We start from the raw sequence: 15,910 nt of genomic DNA on the forward strand, positions 1-15,910 counted from the left end.
AAAGGCACTGGTCACACATTGTTGTGTGTTTGTATTTGTATATCTGACTCACCTGTGGGGCTCAGACCTCAGCTCAACCACGCTTTCATCTAGGGCTGTTTGTTGCCATAATTAGCATAAAGAGATATCTGATAGAATGTCAGTGGCTGAATGAGTATCAAAGTCTTTCTGGAAAATGTGAAAACCATTGCTGTGAGTTAAAACACTTAAAAGCTATGTAAAACACCTATTCCCAACTTGATTTAAAAGGATCTCTGTATTGTTGCTCTGTTAAATAGTGATTAACGTAACTCTGCTCAATAGCTCACATAAAGAAATTTGAAATTATTTCACTTGCCCTTTAGTTGTTCTGTAGGATAGTACTGGTGCTATCTTCCTCTCATCGTTGCTGAGTGCTGGATACTGGCTGGATGCTCTAAATGCTAACTATTAGCCTCCTGCTTTGGAGATGGACCTCCCTCACCAACATTTGTTGTGTATTAATAAGAAAAAGTGGAGATGTATTGTGAGTGAGACTACATATTCCATGAGTTCAGGGGTCATGTGTTGAGTCCCTCCCCCTGTCTGGTTGTGGTGGTGTGTTGGTGTTGTTCCCGTGTGGACAGGGGCAATTATGAAAATGGGTCTTGTTAAATCTGTAATAAAGTTTTAAGTTCTGCTTCACACTTCCTACTCCCCCTTCTCTTTTTTCTTACCCTGTGCCCCTCAGGACACAACAAACTGGTGACGAGGTGTGGATTCGTTTACCACGAAAATTTTTTGGAAGTGGAGAGAAGATGAGAGCATGGACATAAAGCTAGCCATTGAGTTGGGCTTGTGCTTTTTTTGCACAGAAAGTTTTGCACAGTTTACTGAAACCAACAGAATTTCAGAGGAAAAACAATGGGCATTTTTCCTATTTTTCCTAACCCTAACCCATGGTAGGTACAAAGACATTCTCATTACTGAGCGATCTGATAGCACCGAAAAAACCATCTGAAACACTCCTGGCCAACATTTTGAAAGTGTTGAGACACTTTAATGCGCGGAAGAAAAATGTCCTAAGTGAACGATATACAGTACATTCAGAAAGTATTCAGACCCCCTTCATTTTTTTTCACTTTTGTTATGTTTCAGTCTCATGCTACAAATTTATTTTTTCTCTCATTAATCTACACTAAGTACAGTACCTGAAAGTGAAAACAGAATTTTAGAATTTTTTGCAATTTTATTTAAAAAGAAAAACTGAAATATCACATTAACATAAGTATTCAGACCCTTTGCAACAAGACTTGAAATTTAGCTCAGGTTCCTCCCATTACTCTTGATCGTTGCTGAGATGTTTCTACACCTTGATTAGAGTCCACCTGTGGTAAATTGATTGGACATGATTTGGAAAGGCACACACCTCTCTGTAGAAGGCCTCACAGCTGACAATGCATATCAGAGCAAAAACCAAACCATGAGGTCAAAGGAACTGCCTGCAGAGCTCAGAGACAGGATTGTTGCAAGGCACAGATCTGGGGAAAGCTACAAAAAAAATTCTGCTGCACTGAAGGTTCCCAAGAGCACAGTGACCTCCATAATTCTCAAATGGAAGAAGTTTGGCACAACCAGGACTCTTCCAAGAGCTGGTCCTCCGGCCAAATTGAGCAATCGTGGGAGAAGGGCCTTAGTAAGAAAGGTTACCAAGAAGCCGATGGTCACTCGACTGAGCTCCAGAGATCCTGTGTGGAGATGGGACAAAGTTCCAGAAGGACAGCCATCCCTGTGGCACTCCACTGATATGGGCTTTATGGCAGAGTGGCTAGACGGAAGCCTCTCCTCAGTGCAAAACACATGAAAGCCTGCTTGGAGTTTGCAAAAAAGCACCTGAAGGACTTTCAGACTGTGAGAGACAAGATTCTCTGGTCTGATGAAACCAAGATTGAACTGTTTGGCCTTAGTTCCAAACGTTATGTCTGGAGGAAACCAGGGGAAGATAAATGGAACAAAGTACAGAGATATCCTCAATGAAAACAGTCTGAGGTGCTCAGGACCTCAGACTGGGCTGAAGGTTCACCGTCCAACATGACAATGACCCTAAGAACCCTAAGGAGTGGTTTAGAGCGACCCAGCCAGAGCCCTGACTTGAACCCTATCCAAGATCTCTGGAGAGACCTGAAAATGGCTGGATGGTCCACATCCAACTTGACCAAGCTTGAGAGGATTTGCAAAAAAGAATGGCAGAAAATCCCCCAATCCAGGTGTGCAAAGCTTGTTGCGTCATACCCAAAAAAGACTCAAGGCTGTAATTGCTGTCAAAGGTGCTTCAACTAAGTACAGAGTAAAGGGTCTAAATACTTATGTCAATGTGATATTTCAGGTTTTCCTTTTAATAAATTTACAAAAACGTCTAAAATTCTGTTTTCACTTTGTCATTATAGGGTACTTAGTGTAGATTAATGAGAGAAAAAATGAATTTAGACGTTTGTAGCATCAGACTGCAACAAACAAAAGTGAAAAAAAAAGACTACTTTCTGAATGCACTCTATCTTCCGTGCATGCAAACAACAAACAGGAGAGTCTCTAGCAGAATATGTAGCCGCACTAAAAGGGCTTCCAGCCTCGTGTGAGTTTGGAAAAAGCTAGAAGAACAGTTAAGGGACCAGCTTGTGTATGGCATCAGCAGTAAGGTGCTAAGAGCCAAGCTGTTGAGCACGGCTTATGGAGAGCCACTGAGCTGGGCACAAGTAATGGACATTGTGAATAATTTCGAGCGCACAACTACAAGTTTGAGGATGTTTTAGCAAACCCTGCTGAGAACAGACAAGGTGAGCAGTATCACAGGACATGCTCATGCTCATGAGATGGCAGAGAGGGCGGCCAACAGAAGAAAATGCGAGGCGACAGGGAGGAGAACAAGTGCTACAGGTGCCTTGGAGAGGGCCATTTCGCTGCCACATGCAAGTACAGGGACGTCTTCCAGGGAGCCTGCAAGAAGAAAGGACATCTAGTGCAAACGTGTTGGAAGTAGATGGCCAACGCCATTGGAAGTTACTGCAGACCGCGCTCTGCCATGAAAAGCACCGCAGCTGAGCAAGAGACCCACTACGTCATGAGGGAACCAGCCGACAAAGGACCAAGCGCTATGGGGGATAGGCACAGGTCAGCAGCACCAGCCAACGGTACAGCCATTGAAACTGCAGAGACTGCAAAAGACTATGGACTGTTTACCGTAAAAGGTGCCAGTGCGTATGTAAAGCCATATATGGTAAGTACAGTGTGGTAGTGAAACAGAACAACTAAGCTTGCAGGTGTCAAAAGGAAGGGGTCCAATGCTAATGGGTAGGAATTGGATCAGGTCTCTGTGCCTATACTGGTATAGAGTGAATTATGTGCCCATAGCAGATCCTTTGACTGAGATGTGTGTGAAATACTCTTAGGTGTTTAATGCAGACAGAGGAGTTATCTCAGTAGATAAAACAAAGCTCCAGGTGGCTAAAGATCCAACTTCTACATTTTACAAGACTGGATCAGCACCCTATGCCTTGAATTCAGTAGTTTACAGGTAACTGACGAAGCTACAAGAGGAAGGAGTTTTGACGCCAGTAGAGTGCAGTGAATGAGCTACTCCACTTGCATGCATCCCAAAAACAAATGGTGAAGTCAGACTTTGCAAAACTAGATCTAACTCAAGCCTATCAACAGGTTGAATTCGGGTGAATAGGTTGCCCCATGGCATAGCCATTGCAGCAGTCATATTCCAACGCATTATGGATCGGGTGTTACTGTTATTTTGATAACATACTGATCACAGGGAATCAGAAAGCGAACACTGGAAAATTGTTGCACTGGTGTTGCAAAGACTGCAAGACAGAGGCATTAGAGTGAACGGTGAAAAATGTGCCTTCTGTCAACCCAGTTTAATGTACTTGGGACATAAAATTGACTGTGACGGGTTACGCCCAATACCAGGAAAAGTGGAAGCAATCACAAATGCTCCAGTCCCAAAGTATGTCACTGAGCCACAAGCTTTTTTGGTATTACTGGTATATTATTATATATTATATTATATATTGTTACAAAGGCAGTGTATGGAACTGGCCTGCTAGTTGTCAAGCAGCCTTTGAGAATGCCAAAGTGCAGTTGTCATCTTCTACTGTTCTTTCTCACTTTGATCCACAGATGCCAGTCATGTTGGCTTGTGATGCAAGTGCCTATGGACTTGGAGCGGTGATATCACACAAGATGCCACACAGTAGTGGAAGACCGATAGCCTAGGCATCACGTACACTAAGTAAGACTGAGTTAAACTACCCCCAAATTGAGAAAGAAGCATTAGGCATCAACTTTGGTGTACTTAAATTCAGGGATTACTTGTATGGAAGGGAATTCAAGTCGGTCAGAACTAGGATGTCACAGGTCACACCAAAATCCTCTGTGCAGATGCAGGAAAAACAAGCCTCTATACAAAACAGTCAGCCCCATCTCTGAACCTTGCAACCAAATCAGGCAGTGTTGGTTAAGGATTCTGGGGAGGAAATGGATGGAAACTAGGTGTAATTGAGCAAGTATTAGGTCCAGTAACTTATTTGGTCAATGTAGATGGACACATAAGCAAGAAAGTCATTGATCAGCTAATGGCTGATCAGACAGTTGAGGTAATCAAAAACTCAGAGAAGGTGGACATTGCTGAACACTTGTATGTCACACCCCGAGCTGAGATTGTACCTGGTTTTGAGCCGGCAGGAAGTGAATTGAATGACTGTGTTACTGAGCCACAGTACTCCAGACCACATGTGTCAGGCAAGCTCCTGAATGACTCAACCAGTATATGGATAAAAAAAAAAAAAAAAAAAAAAAAAACTGTAGAACTGATAAACATGGTGGAAGGTTAGGGAAAAAAGAGGTGAAAATTAAAAAAAAAAAAAAAAATGTTCAGTGGTTATTGTTGATTTAAAAAAGTAAAGAAATGCAACAAATGTGTGACTTTAAGCACAATTATTTGGTTTATGTGAGTTAAGAGAGGTTCTAAAGTTTTCCGGGGAAGAATTTTGTGTATTAATAAGAAAAAGTGGAGATGTATTGTGACTGGGACCACATATTCCATGAGTTCTGAGGTCATGTGTTAAGCCCCTAGCCCTGTCTGGTTGTGGTGGTGTGTTGGTGTTGTCCCCGTGTGGACAGGGACAGTTAAGAAAATGGCTCTTGTTAAAACTGCAATAAAGTTTTAAGTTCTGCTTCATACTTCCTCCTCCGCCTTCTCTTCTTTTTTTTTTTATCCTGTGCCCCTCAGCACACAACAACATTCTTAAAACTAACAGCCTTAATCCGCCTAGATTATTAAATAGACAAAGTTGGAATTAATGGTTGGTTTGACGATGTGTAGCAGAATTTTGACATTTTCGACAGATTCAATGGTACCCAAAAGGTACTTGAAATGCGTGGGACAGGGGGAAGTGGAGGAAAAGAAGAAGCTAGCCGCAACATTACATCTTTTAGTACTCTGGAGAAAGTTATTTTTGCCCTCCAACATGTGTACATGTGTTCATTGAAGAAAACAAACAGTCTTTGGCATGGAGTGATATGGGAATTGCAGAAGTTATCATATCTTTCCAGATGTTGATAAAGGCAAATATACAGTCATAAAAATTAAATGAACAAAACTATCATCTGTTAGCACTCAGTAATTGCATGTACATGTTAGTGTGGCAAAGCAGCACTTGTAAAATTTTGTTAAACTTTCTTTGAGTGGATTAAGGCGGATATTTTCAAGAACGTTAACTAGGGGAGTCTACTTCAATGGCAGGAGGCTAACAGTTAGCATTTGGAGCATCCAGCCAGTATCCAGCACTCAGTAACAATGAGAGGAAGATAACATCACTACTGTCCTACATAACAGCTAGGAGGGAAGTGAAATACTATAATTTTTTTCAAAATGGATGAGCAGTCCCTGTAAGGTCTATTCCCTACCTTCTGTACCTCCATCTATTGTAAACAACAGCAGGATGGTGTTTAGGAGGCCGTCTTTCAACTAGAAGGCGCCGGCTTCAGTCCCTTGTGACAGAAAGCAGAAAACATTGCAGTGTCCTTGAGAAAGACACCAAATCCCCATCAGCTCCACAGCTGCGGTTCTGTTGGTGACCCTGCACTTTGACCTCCCAGTGGAAGGTGAGGGGGGGTGAAAAGATGAATTTCTCCTTTGTGGATCAATAGAGTATGACAAAAAATGTCCCTTATTGGCCATACAAACACAGCTATCTGGCCCGGTGGGAGGCATTTTTGTGTTTCCTGCAGCTGCCATCCCAGTGATGTAACACACACTTTCTGGACCACTCCAGGGGAGGAGGACTCCTCTAATCTGTCCTTGTCATACTTGGATAGGAAGCCAAAGCCGAACTCAAAAAGACATTATGTGTGCACACACATTTAATGTATGTGTGTTGGCATCATGAAAAGATGTGGCTAAGTAGAGCAAAGCTGCACAGAAAGAAGGGATTGGACTGTGTGTGTTTTCTGTATTTACTGAGGATGATCACTACAACAAATGAATTCTGTCAATTTGGAATAAATGTGAGGGCCTTAAATTTGCAGAGATTGAGGGTCACAGTAACTGGGTGAAGTGGTCGGACAGGGTTTGGCACACAAAGGGCTGAGCCGAATGACAGGGAAGGAAATAACACATGACACTTCTCAACATTTTACAATAAGAACAATATACCAGGAGAACAGAAAGATAAGGGAAACATAGAGGACTAGACCATAAAAGCAGTGGACACCAAGCGCCCACTAAATTACACGCAGTAAAAGGAGTTATAAAAATCTCAAGTCAAAGTCATGCGGTATTTTTCTTTGTGGCGAAATTCCATTCATTACAGGATGGATACTTTTTTTAGTTGCTATTATATTCTAAATAGGGCAATAAGGAGGGAGAGGAGATGATGCAAAACACTGAAGGGGTGGAGACAGAGGAAAAACAACATCGGGAGAGAGAGAGAACAGAGTTTGAAGCTTCTGAGGATATGAATAGGCAAACAGTACCTGCTGTACTTACCCCCCCACATACACACACACACACCCCCCACCCCCCAACACATACACACCACACCACTTCCTCTCTCAAAAAAAAAAAAAAAAAAAACTGCATTGCAAAAGAAATGAAACCCCCAAACACAAATTGGATTCTTTCTTGGCAGGGGAGGTGGTGTGTGGTAGCAAGAGTTGTTTCTTCCTGTGAGAGGAGAGCGAGGCAGACGGAGAAACAGGGGCACCGAGCAGCAGAGGAAGCTGGGGAGAGAGTGAAAACCTCCCCGACGAGAGGAGGGTTAAACCTCATTGTTAGTCGATGTGCAGCCCCCTATGAAAGTCCTCTGAGTGACTCAGGGTGTGACTCATCGCAGCTGGCATCTCACGGCCTCTACCTTACACACACACACACGCATACGCACAACTCACATTTTCAACCCCCCGCCCACCCACCTCCCCCAGGCCTTGCGTATGTTATGTGTCCCCCATGCTTAGTGCTGAATTCCACCTGTTACGGGAAGTGTGTGAGGCCTGGTTCATGCATTCCTGTAGCCTTTGTAATAGTATTTGTGACTTTATTATGAATCAGCTCATGAATGCAGTCTGAGCACCTAAGCCCTCCCACAAGCCTACCTTTGATGAGAGATGCTGTTAAACTTAGCTAGGTGTGTGTGTGTGTGTGTGTGTGTGTGTGTGTGTGTGTGTGTGTGTTGCTGATCCTACCAACCACCCACTTAAGGGATTAGTGTAAGGGTGGCTGGATGACTCATCGGTCAATGATTTTGGAGGAGAGGGAGGAACAACATGGCCAAGCAGTCAGTCCCCCACATTGTTTATGTGCGTGTGTGAGTGTGTACCTATCAGGTGTAGGACAATAAATTGACAATGCCATATATGGCGGTATTTCCTCCTGTAAGACTTTATTACAGAGCCCCTAAAGGGACATAGAGGAGAAAAAAAAATTACATACAAGAGAAAAAATAATGGAACGAAGGAAAAAAATCTCATCACACAAATGTTTTGTGTGATGATGCAAAAGTATTAAAATATTTGTTTTTTCTCCCATTAATTAATTAATTAATTAATTAATTAATTTTGTCCCCCATCATTTTTTTCTTCCCCATTTCCATTTATGGGCTATGTATTATATATTTTTTATTGTTCACTATTTACATATTTGCTTACATTTTTTATTAAATGCATATTTCTGAATTATCGTTGCTGGCATCACCAATCCTGTCACTTATTGTTATTATTATTTTTATTTTATTTGAATCCCCAAACCCCTCCCCAGGGGGCCACTACCCCCACCTAGGCCGTTATTGCAAATAAGAGTTTGCTCTTAATTAACTCGCCTAGTCAAATAAAGGTTGATGATGATGATGATGACTTATGTTCATTTATATTTATTACTAAAATGTCTTTTTCTTCTGCATATATTGCCATATGCCCTCAATGAACTGAACAACACCTGTCCAAATATAGCTGCACTTAATCTGACATGCACACTCACACACACAAACATGCACACACAATTTTAAGCTGACATGTAGTGTATACCAGTGTCCTATGCTGCTGTTGCTTGGTGTTTTGTTTCTTGGACTCACTGAATCCACTGTAAAAAAAAATTGTAATGTGAAAATAAAAATAACAAGAAAAGGTCGCCTGTATCATGAGATTATTGTTATTGTGGGTAAAATACGGTGATAGTATCGTATTGTGAGTTACCCGGTGATTCCCACCCATAGTGCCCATGTCATTCCACCTGCCCCTCACAATAGCTTGTACTCAGATCTCATGGAGCTTACTCATGCAGCCCTTGTAATTACAGTTTCAGATCTCTATCTGGGCTTTACAGCAGTCTAGTTGGTCGATTAGGGATGCAGGCTAGTGTACCCTGCCTCTCTTAAGTGATTAAGATGGTGTGTGTGTATGTGTGTGTGAGTGTGTGGAGTGGAATGGGTTGAGGGAGTGAGGTGGGTGGGGTGGGGGGGGTGAGGTGGGGGGAGTAATGGTTGCCTGTCTGTGTGTCTGCAGCAATGGCAGACGGCTGGGCTTGGAACACGACCCGGCACAGCGTCGAGCTATTAGGCCACGCGTACGCTGCTTAACGAGCCATGAGCGATTGCTATGATCTCGACACAAATAATTCATGAGGAGCCGTGTAGAGGCGCTATTGAGCTAAAAGGACAAGGGAGAGGAAAGCCTAGCGGACTGGACCACAGAGTAACTGAGGAGAGGGAGAGAGGGAGCGAGACGGGGAGTGAAATCCATAATATCTGACAAATGTGTCTGGAATAGAAAGGAAATCCCCGACTACCTATAACGCTGACAAGTATGCTTGTGACTGTGTATGGGTGTGTGTATGTGTCTGTGTGTGTGTGTGTGTGCCTGCATATATTTAAGGCGTTGTTGTGTTACTACATCTGAAAAGGCACAGTGGGAGTGTTAACAGCGTGCATCACAATTCCGGAATGTGTGTGAGATTCCTGTGAAGGCATGAGCTCTGTGTGTGTTTGAGACGTGATGGAGTGAGTTCAGATTTTTCTGACAGCCGTGAAACCCAAAGTGTTTAACTGTACAAGTTTTTTTGCTGAAACCAAGGGAATATGAACTAACAAGCAGTATTACCAGACAGGAAAGGGGTGGGTGTGAATCTCTGCACTGATAACTCTTATTTCTGGATGCCTATCAAGATTGAAGTGCGGGGTATTGAACATACCAGTAGAAAATGAATGATAATCCGCGTTATCAACGGCACACAGTTACATAGGAGTGAACACTTCTGATGCATATTAAGTCAGTGTTGCTGAAATATCAAACCAGTTGCCATGTTATACCATCCACAGCAATTACATTTTCCGTGCATTCCTAAGCGAGACGGCTGCTGAGATCACAGTAGTGCAATTTCTGACAGAGGTACTACGGACCAGTGAGGAGTAACAGTGGAATACAGGCTAATGGAAATAGGGGGACAGAGACAAAGGGTCTGTGTATGTCTCTGTGGCATGTCATTAGTGAGGGAGGGGGTTGACTTGTTCCATCTGACATTTACCAGTCCAACTGGAAATGTCACGGAATGCCAGACTTTACCTCTGGATATAATGGTGCCTCTCACAGCCCAGAGCTATTGATCCCAAAAAAAACTTTTGTCCATTTTCCCCTTTTTCCTGTTCTCCGGCCCAATGTCCTAAGACAGACCGCTTCTGCATTCCCTGAGATGGCAGACCTTTATCCGCATGTGTTTTACATTTGATCCCTCCATGCTTCAGCAGTCCTCTGCAAGTCCGTGGCAAGACTAACAGTTCATTCAGGGGCCACCATCATCATGCCCCAGATGACATAGCGACAAATAATCTTCTAAAGAGGACTGAGCAATATGACCAAAATCAAATATCAATATCAATATTGATATGGTGACAATATTGTAGGGAGACTGTTGGTGTTTTTGTGAGATATTTACACACACCAGATTTTTGGTGAACAGTCATTAGTAATGTGGATATGATGACCAAGCAAATAACACAACAGCTAGAATAGTCTAATAAGTTCAGAAAATTGCATCTCTTTACTGTAATGCAGCCTTTAAAACCAGGAAAAGACAACACTTACACCATATCATATTACAATATCCAGATTCACAGTATTGATATATTGATATATCGGCCAGCCCAGCTATGTCTAAATATCTGAGCCTGGGTGACATTGTTTCACTGCACATTTATGTCAGCGACCGCCTAGATCTTCACATGAACATCCCTCTCCATGTCTTCTTCCATGTGCTATCAGCTTCTAACATTTCACCTACCTTGCACAGCCTGTGTCTCAGAATCCATACTGTCATTTTATAGCAATAGCTGTTGTTTTCTGAGGTTTTTGTGCAAAACATTGTCTCATCCCCTCATAGTTCCTACCCGTCCTTTTAGGAATCTTGGGCTGTCTTTCCAGTTTAGCTAATTGACTGACTGGACCATGAAGGGTGTCGGCACACTCTTCACATCCTCTCCACATCCACTCTCACATATTCTGTGTGTATAGCTGGCCAGCGACTAGGTCCCTTGGAATGGCAATGATTTCTGTAACTTATCTAAAGAAACAACAATTAAAATGACTGATGTTTGTTGTTTCAACAGAAATAGCCATGCTTCAAACAGATTGCAGACATAATCATGGTTTGTATCAGATGTATGTTCTGTTATGTTGTTTGACCAGGTTTTAGCCGAGTGAGGTGTTCAGAGATGATCATATGAAGAACAGAGGCTTTAAAATGTCTGAATATTTGCCACAGCAATAACCACAGGGAAGTGGACCCCACATGTCCTTGTAGTCTTTACGTGGCACTGCACACAACTCAATATCAAACGTAACAGCAATCCTTTTTCTCATTCCTAAAAGGCTAACTATACCTAAAAACACTTATGAGCACTCGTCTCATTTTGTTTGTTAAACTGCAGTGAATTGATGTCATACCTTTAAGGATGGAATTTAGATCCATTGCCTCTCAATTTGTTTTGGGGAGTGCTACTGTCTATTCTATTTCTGTCCTTGCTACGCTATTGTCCTCGGTTGACTGCCTTCACATCAAGTGGTAGATTTATTTGGCCACTCTGTCAGCTCAGGCAGATAGACCCTGCAGCTACTACCCAATATGCATTGGTTGAACTCACTGTTAAAGCAACTATAAACCACTATAACTGCTGTGGTGGTTTCAGTGATTGTTTTCTCTACAGCCAGACTTGGGTTAACAGTATGTTTGAGGAACTCGAGTGTGTTTACCAGGAGGAAAGGATGAAAGCACCACCATGTTTCTACCAGACTACAGCGCACTTCCCTTTTGTTCACTTGTTTTTCTTTTATGGAAGCGACTGATTGTTTTAGGGTGCATTTTCAAAAGTGTGCAGTGAGTTATTCCCATCCAAGGCTTCCATCAAATAACATCATTTTGACATTGTTTGTTGTTGCCTTCTGCACATGGTAATTGGCATCTTTTATTGCAGCATTACATTTCACAGCAAACCCCAAAAGATGATTATCACAGCCCTGAGCTACACGTTACATCTCCCTCAACAGCACAGAGTGAGCCTCAATGCCTTGTCCTTTTCAAAATGGAATAGTTTTGATTACAAGAGGAGCTTGATTCAATCAGCTGACACCTTTAGCTCTACCTGGCTTTACCATAGTCATTTCCCCCAAAAACTTTCATTATGCATAGACAGGTGATGACTGTATAAACTCTAGAATGTGATGACCACAATATCAATGACCCTAGAGAAGACTGAAAAATATTTTAATCACACCATACCAGTGATGTCATTCCCAGTGTTGCTTTACACAAGGCAGTTATACTGTACGCTAAAGCATCAAAGGTATGCCTGCTGTTGCTCTGTCCTCAGGGGAGCTACTGTGCACTCAGTGGTGATTGTTGTTGACTTTTTGCTAGTTGCGCGTAAAGTGATGAAAAAGCATTTTTATCTTTGAAGTTTTCTTAGAAATCTCATCTATATACCTTTGTGTTTTTTCTCTCTCTTCATTTTGTATTATAATATTTTTTATCACGGTATTTTATGATCCTACTGATGTATTTTAGCATCTCTCATGACATGTCTGTGTTTTGTCCGTGTTCACGAATAATGATTTGGCATTCATAGACCATACATCTGTAATAGAACAATGAATGGCATTGTTTTGTAAGTGCTGTTCATTTCATGGAACTTCCAACTTTCACATACTTTTTTCATCATAAGACCAGGTATTTAAATACATTTAACAAATTCCCTTCCACCAATTCAGAACACTATGATAAACTTATGAATGGAGGACACATTTTACTGTATGTGAAAGACTGAAGCTAAATATGCCCCCTAGTGTTGAGACACAATCATGTGTAGGTGTGCTGAACAGGGAATTCCTGCATGTCTGTGGATAGCAAAGACCATCCAGTTAGAGGCATTGTTGATGTCAAATGATCAACAATGCCTACTTATCACCACAGTGAAGTGTCTATTACAGAAAAAGGCATGTGATATAAAAGAGCAAAAGGCAGTTTAAGCAATGCTTCAAAGTGTCTAACTACCCATCATTTCTCTCTTTGCAGGTACATCCGGACCATGTACCTTGGCATACAAAGCCACCGGCAGAAGGAGAATCAGCGACGTTTTTACTGGGCCATGATGTATGAATATGCCGATGTCAACATGCTGCGGCTGCTGGAGACCTTCTTAGAAAGTGCCCCTCAGCTGGTGCTGCAGCTCTGCATCATGATCCAGAGCAACAGGGCTGAGTGGCTGCAGTGTAAGGGGTTCCCTAAGGCTCTATACTGGGACCACTGAATTTATTTGCCTGTATTTGAGGTCATCTCACATTTCATTGTCTTTTTTTCGCATTCATTTCCCCTACTTTTATTTCTGTTACCACACAGGACATGGGTCAGTATTGGATTTTGAGTGGATTTTACCTATCCATCAAGTTCCTAAGGTTCACATATCTCTTTATTTACTCTGTATATAACACTGTGTGCCAGTATCTTAAAAAAATCCGACATTTATCACTCCAAGTATTGAATTGTCTTTTACAGTTCCTCCATGCAATACAATTCCCCCAAGGCAGTTCCACAACAATAAGTGGTACCCCTGTCTATCTGGGTGCCTGTAGAAATACCATCAATGCATTTGCTGAGGGGCACTATGCTGCTGCTCTGCAGATAGTGCTCTGTCATTTTTCATTCTGCAGGATACTGCACTGACATAACCGTTGTCTCTACAATCATACATTTGTTAAGAAAACCATAATGGTGTAGTAAATGTTGACTGCTGTGACTGAATAATGCACTTAGGCATAATGATGATAATACTGTGATTTTCAAGAATTTGATCAGTTGCTTTGCCCAAAGTACAACATATGTGACTGTTGTGGAAAGACCCCTATATTTTTGGGGTGAGAAAGCAAATCAATTGCAAATCAATCCTTTGTGTAAAAAAAAATAATAATAAAATAAAGCCAGTAAACTTGCTCTTTAGTTACTGCATTGCAGCCTTTTTAAATAAATTTGATCCTTTTTTCCAGTTCCTCTAGCCTTTTAACAACACAAACTATCATTGCTCTTTTTGCTTTCCACAAACCCCTCCACTTGTGCCATACTTAAACTTTGACTGCTTTCTCTCTTTCCTTCCTGTCTCTCTCTCTCGCTCTCTCTCTCTCTCACACTCTCTCTCCACATCTCTAGGTGTTTCTGCTCTGTCCTCCCTCCTGTCCCTGGCCTGGGTGCTAGCTTCTTACCACAAACTCCTGCGTGACTCACGTGACGACAAGAAGAGCATGAGTTACCGAGGTGCCCTGGTGCATTTGTTCTGGCGCCTCTTTACCATCTCCTCACGGGTGCTCTCCTTTGCCCTATTTGCCTCCGTTTTCCACATCTACTTTGGCATTTTTGTGGTGCTCCACTGGTGCGCCATGGCTTTCTGGGTCATCCATGGCGGCACCGACTTCTGCATGTCCAAGTGGGAAGAGGTACTGTTCAACATGGTGGTCGGCGTGGTCTACGTCTTCTGCTGGTTCAACGTACGCGAGGGTCGGACGCGGTACAGAATGGTGGCCTATTACACAGTGGTGCTGCTGGAGAACGCCATCCTCAGCTCCCTTTGGTATGCCTACCGTGACCCGGCTACCACTGACGCCTATGCCTCTTCTGCCCTCTGTGGCGTCTTCCTGTGCTTTGCCTCAGGTGTGGCCTGTATGGTTCTTTATTATGGGGTGCTACACCCCATGGGCCCCCGGCTTAGAGTGCTGGCCAGCTCGTGCTGTGCTGAGTTGCTGTGGGGCCTTCCGTTACCCCCTGAGGCTGAGCCCATGGCTCCCACACCTGGCCCTCGAGGCTCCCAGGCCACTCCCACGCGGGGCCTGGCAGGGGAATATGTGGAGTCAGATGAAACAGCCACGGACACCTGCCTTCCGGTTTTCCAGGTGAGGTCCACCGAGCCTGTGGATGCGGCAGGCAGGCCCATCCGGCCTGAAGGGCCTCTCATCAAGATAGACATGCCTAGAAAGCGCTACCCAGCCTGGGACGCGCACTTTGTGGATCGGCGCCTGCGCAGGACCATAAATGTGCTGCAGTACATTAGCCCTAATGCGGTGGGCATCAGGTATAGGGACGGTCCACTTCTTTATGAACTCCTGCAGTACGAGTCCTCCCTGTGAAGGCATTCTCTTCCACAGCTCTGTCACCCTCTCTTTCACATAATAATACACACACCTTTTCTCTGTCTTTCATTCTGCCCCTCTTCGCTTGTGGATATGATATCTCTCCATTTGACACTTCGCTCTCTCTTTCTCTCCCTCATGATCATTCAATTTTCCTGCAGGAGATGTGTGTTTTGTCAACTGAAAATCTGTCAAGACAGTCTAAACACACAGTCATGATTTATTTTTGGGAAAAAAACATACAGTACAGAGAAAAATTATGAATCTATCCTATGTGACATATACAAGAATCTAATATAAACCCCTCTACATTCTTAGAGGATGGTTCTGTATGAGTGTGTAGATAACGTATGAATGTTTCACTATGAAATGTGTTTAATGCATTATACTGTATTGGTGATTCAACCTGTGAATACTTGTGAAGGGCATATTGTATGTCCCTGTGACAAGGGACTGGCGAAAGCCCGATGGGAATGATGGAGGAGAGTTCCAGAGTGGGCAGGTCTTTGCACATCTCAACATTTACTGCCATTCTTTATGTAAATCATTGAAATGTACAACATTGTTTACCAAGTCGGTAGCCCATGAGTAAAGAGCACTGAAATTACTACATGGGCATACTGTAGATTATGAAATCACAAATGTCAGCAAAGAGGAGCAATTTGAAATGGCTTTTCCCTCTGTGAGCATGCGTATGCTAGCTGTACTACTTCTGTACAAAATATGA

The 15,910-nt window shown here is 42.8% G+C and overlaps 1 protein-coding gene across 1 annotated transcript in view; it reads left to right on the forward strand.

Moving 5' to 3' along the window:
• Positions 1-15,180, forward strand: part of xkr6b (XK, Kell blood group complex subunit-related family, member 6b) — a 72,761-nt gene extending 57,581 nt beyond the window's left edge. Inside the window, exons 2-3 of the mRNA XM_030047315.1 lie at positions 13,082-13,278; positions 14,210-15,180. Of these exons, the coding sequence (XP_029903175.1) occupies positions 13,082-13,278; positions 14,210-15,180 (1,168 nt within the window). The remainder of the gene's footprint in view (positions 1-13,081; positions 13,279-14,209) is intronic.
• The last annotated feature ends 730 nt before the right edge of the window (positions 15,181-15,910 follow it).

The sequence above is a fragment of the Myripristis murdjan genome, chromosome 24 (genome assembly GCF_902150065.1).
Source record: "Myripristis murdjan chromosome 24, fMyrMur1.1, whole genome shotgun sequence".
Classification (NCBI taxonomy): Eukaryota; Metazoa; Chordata; class Actinopteri; order Holocentriformes; family Holocentridae; genus Myripristis; species Myripristis murdjan.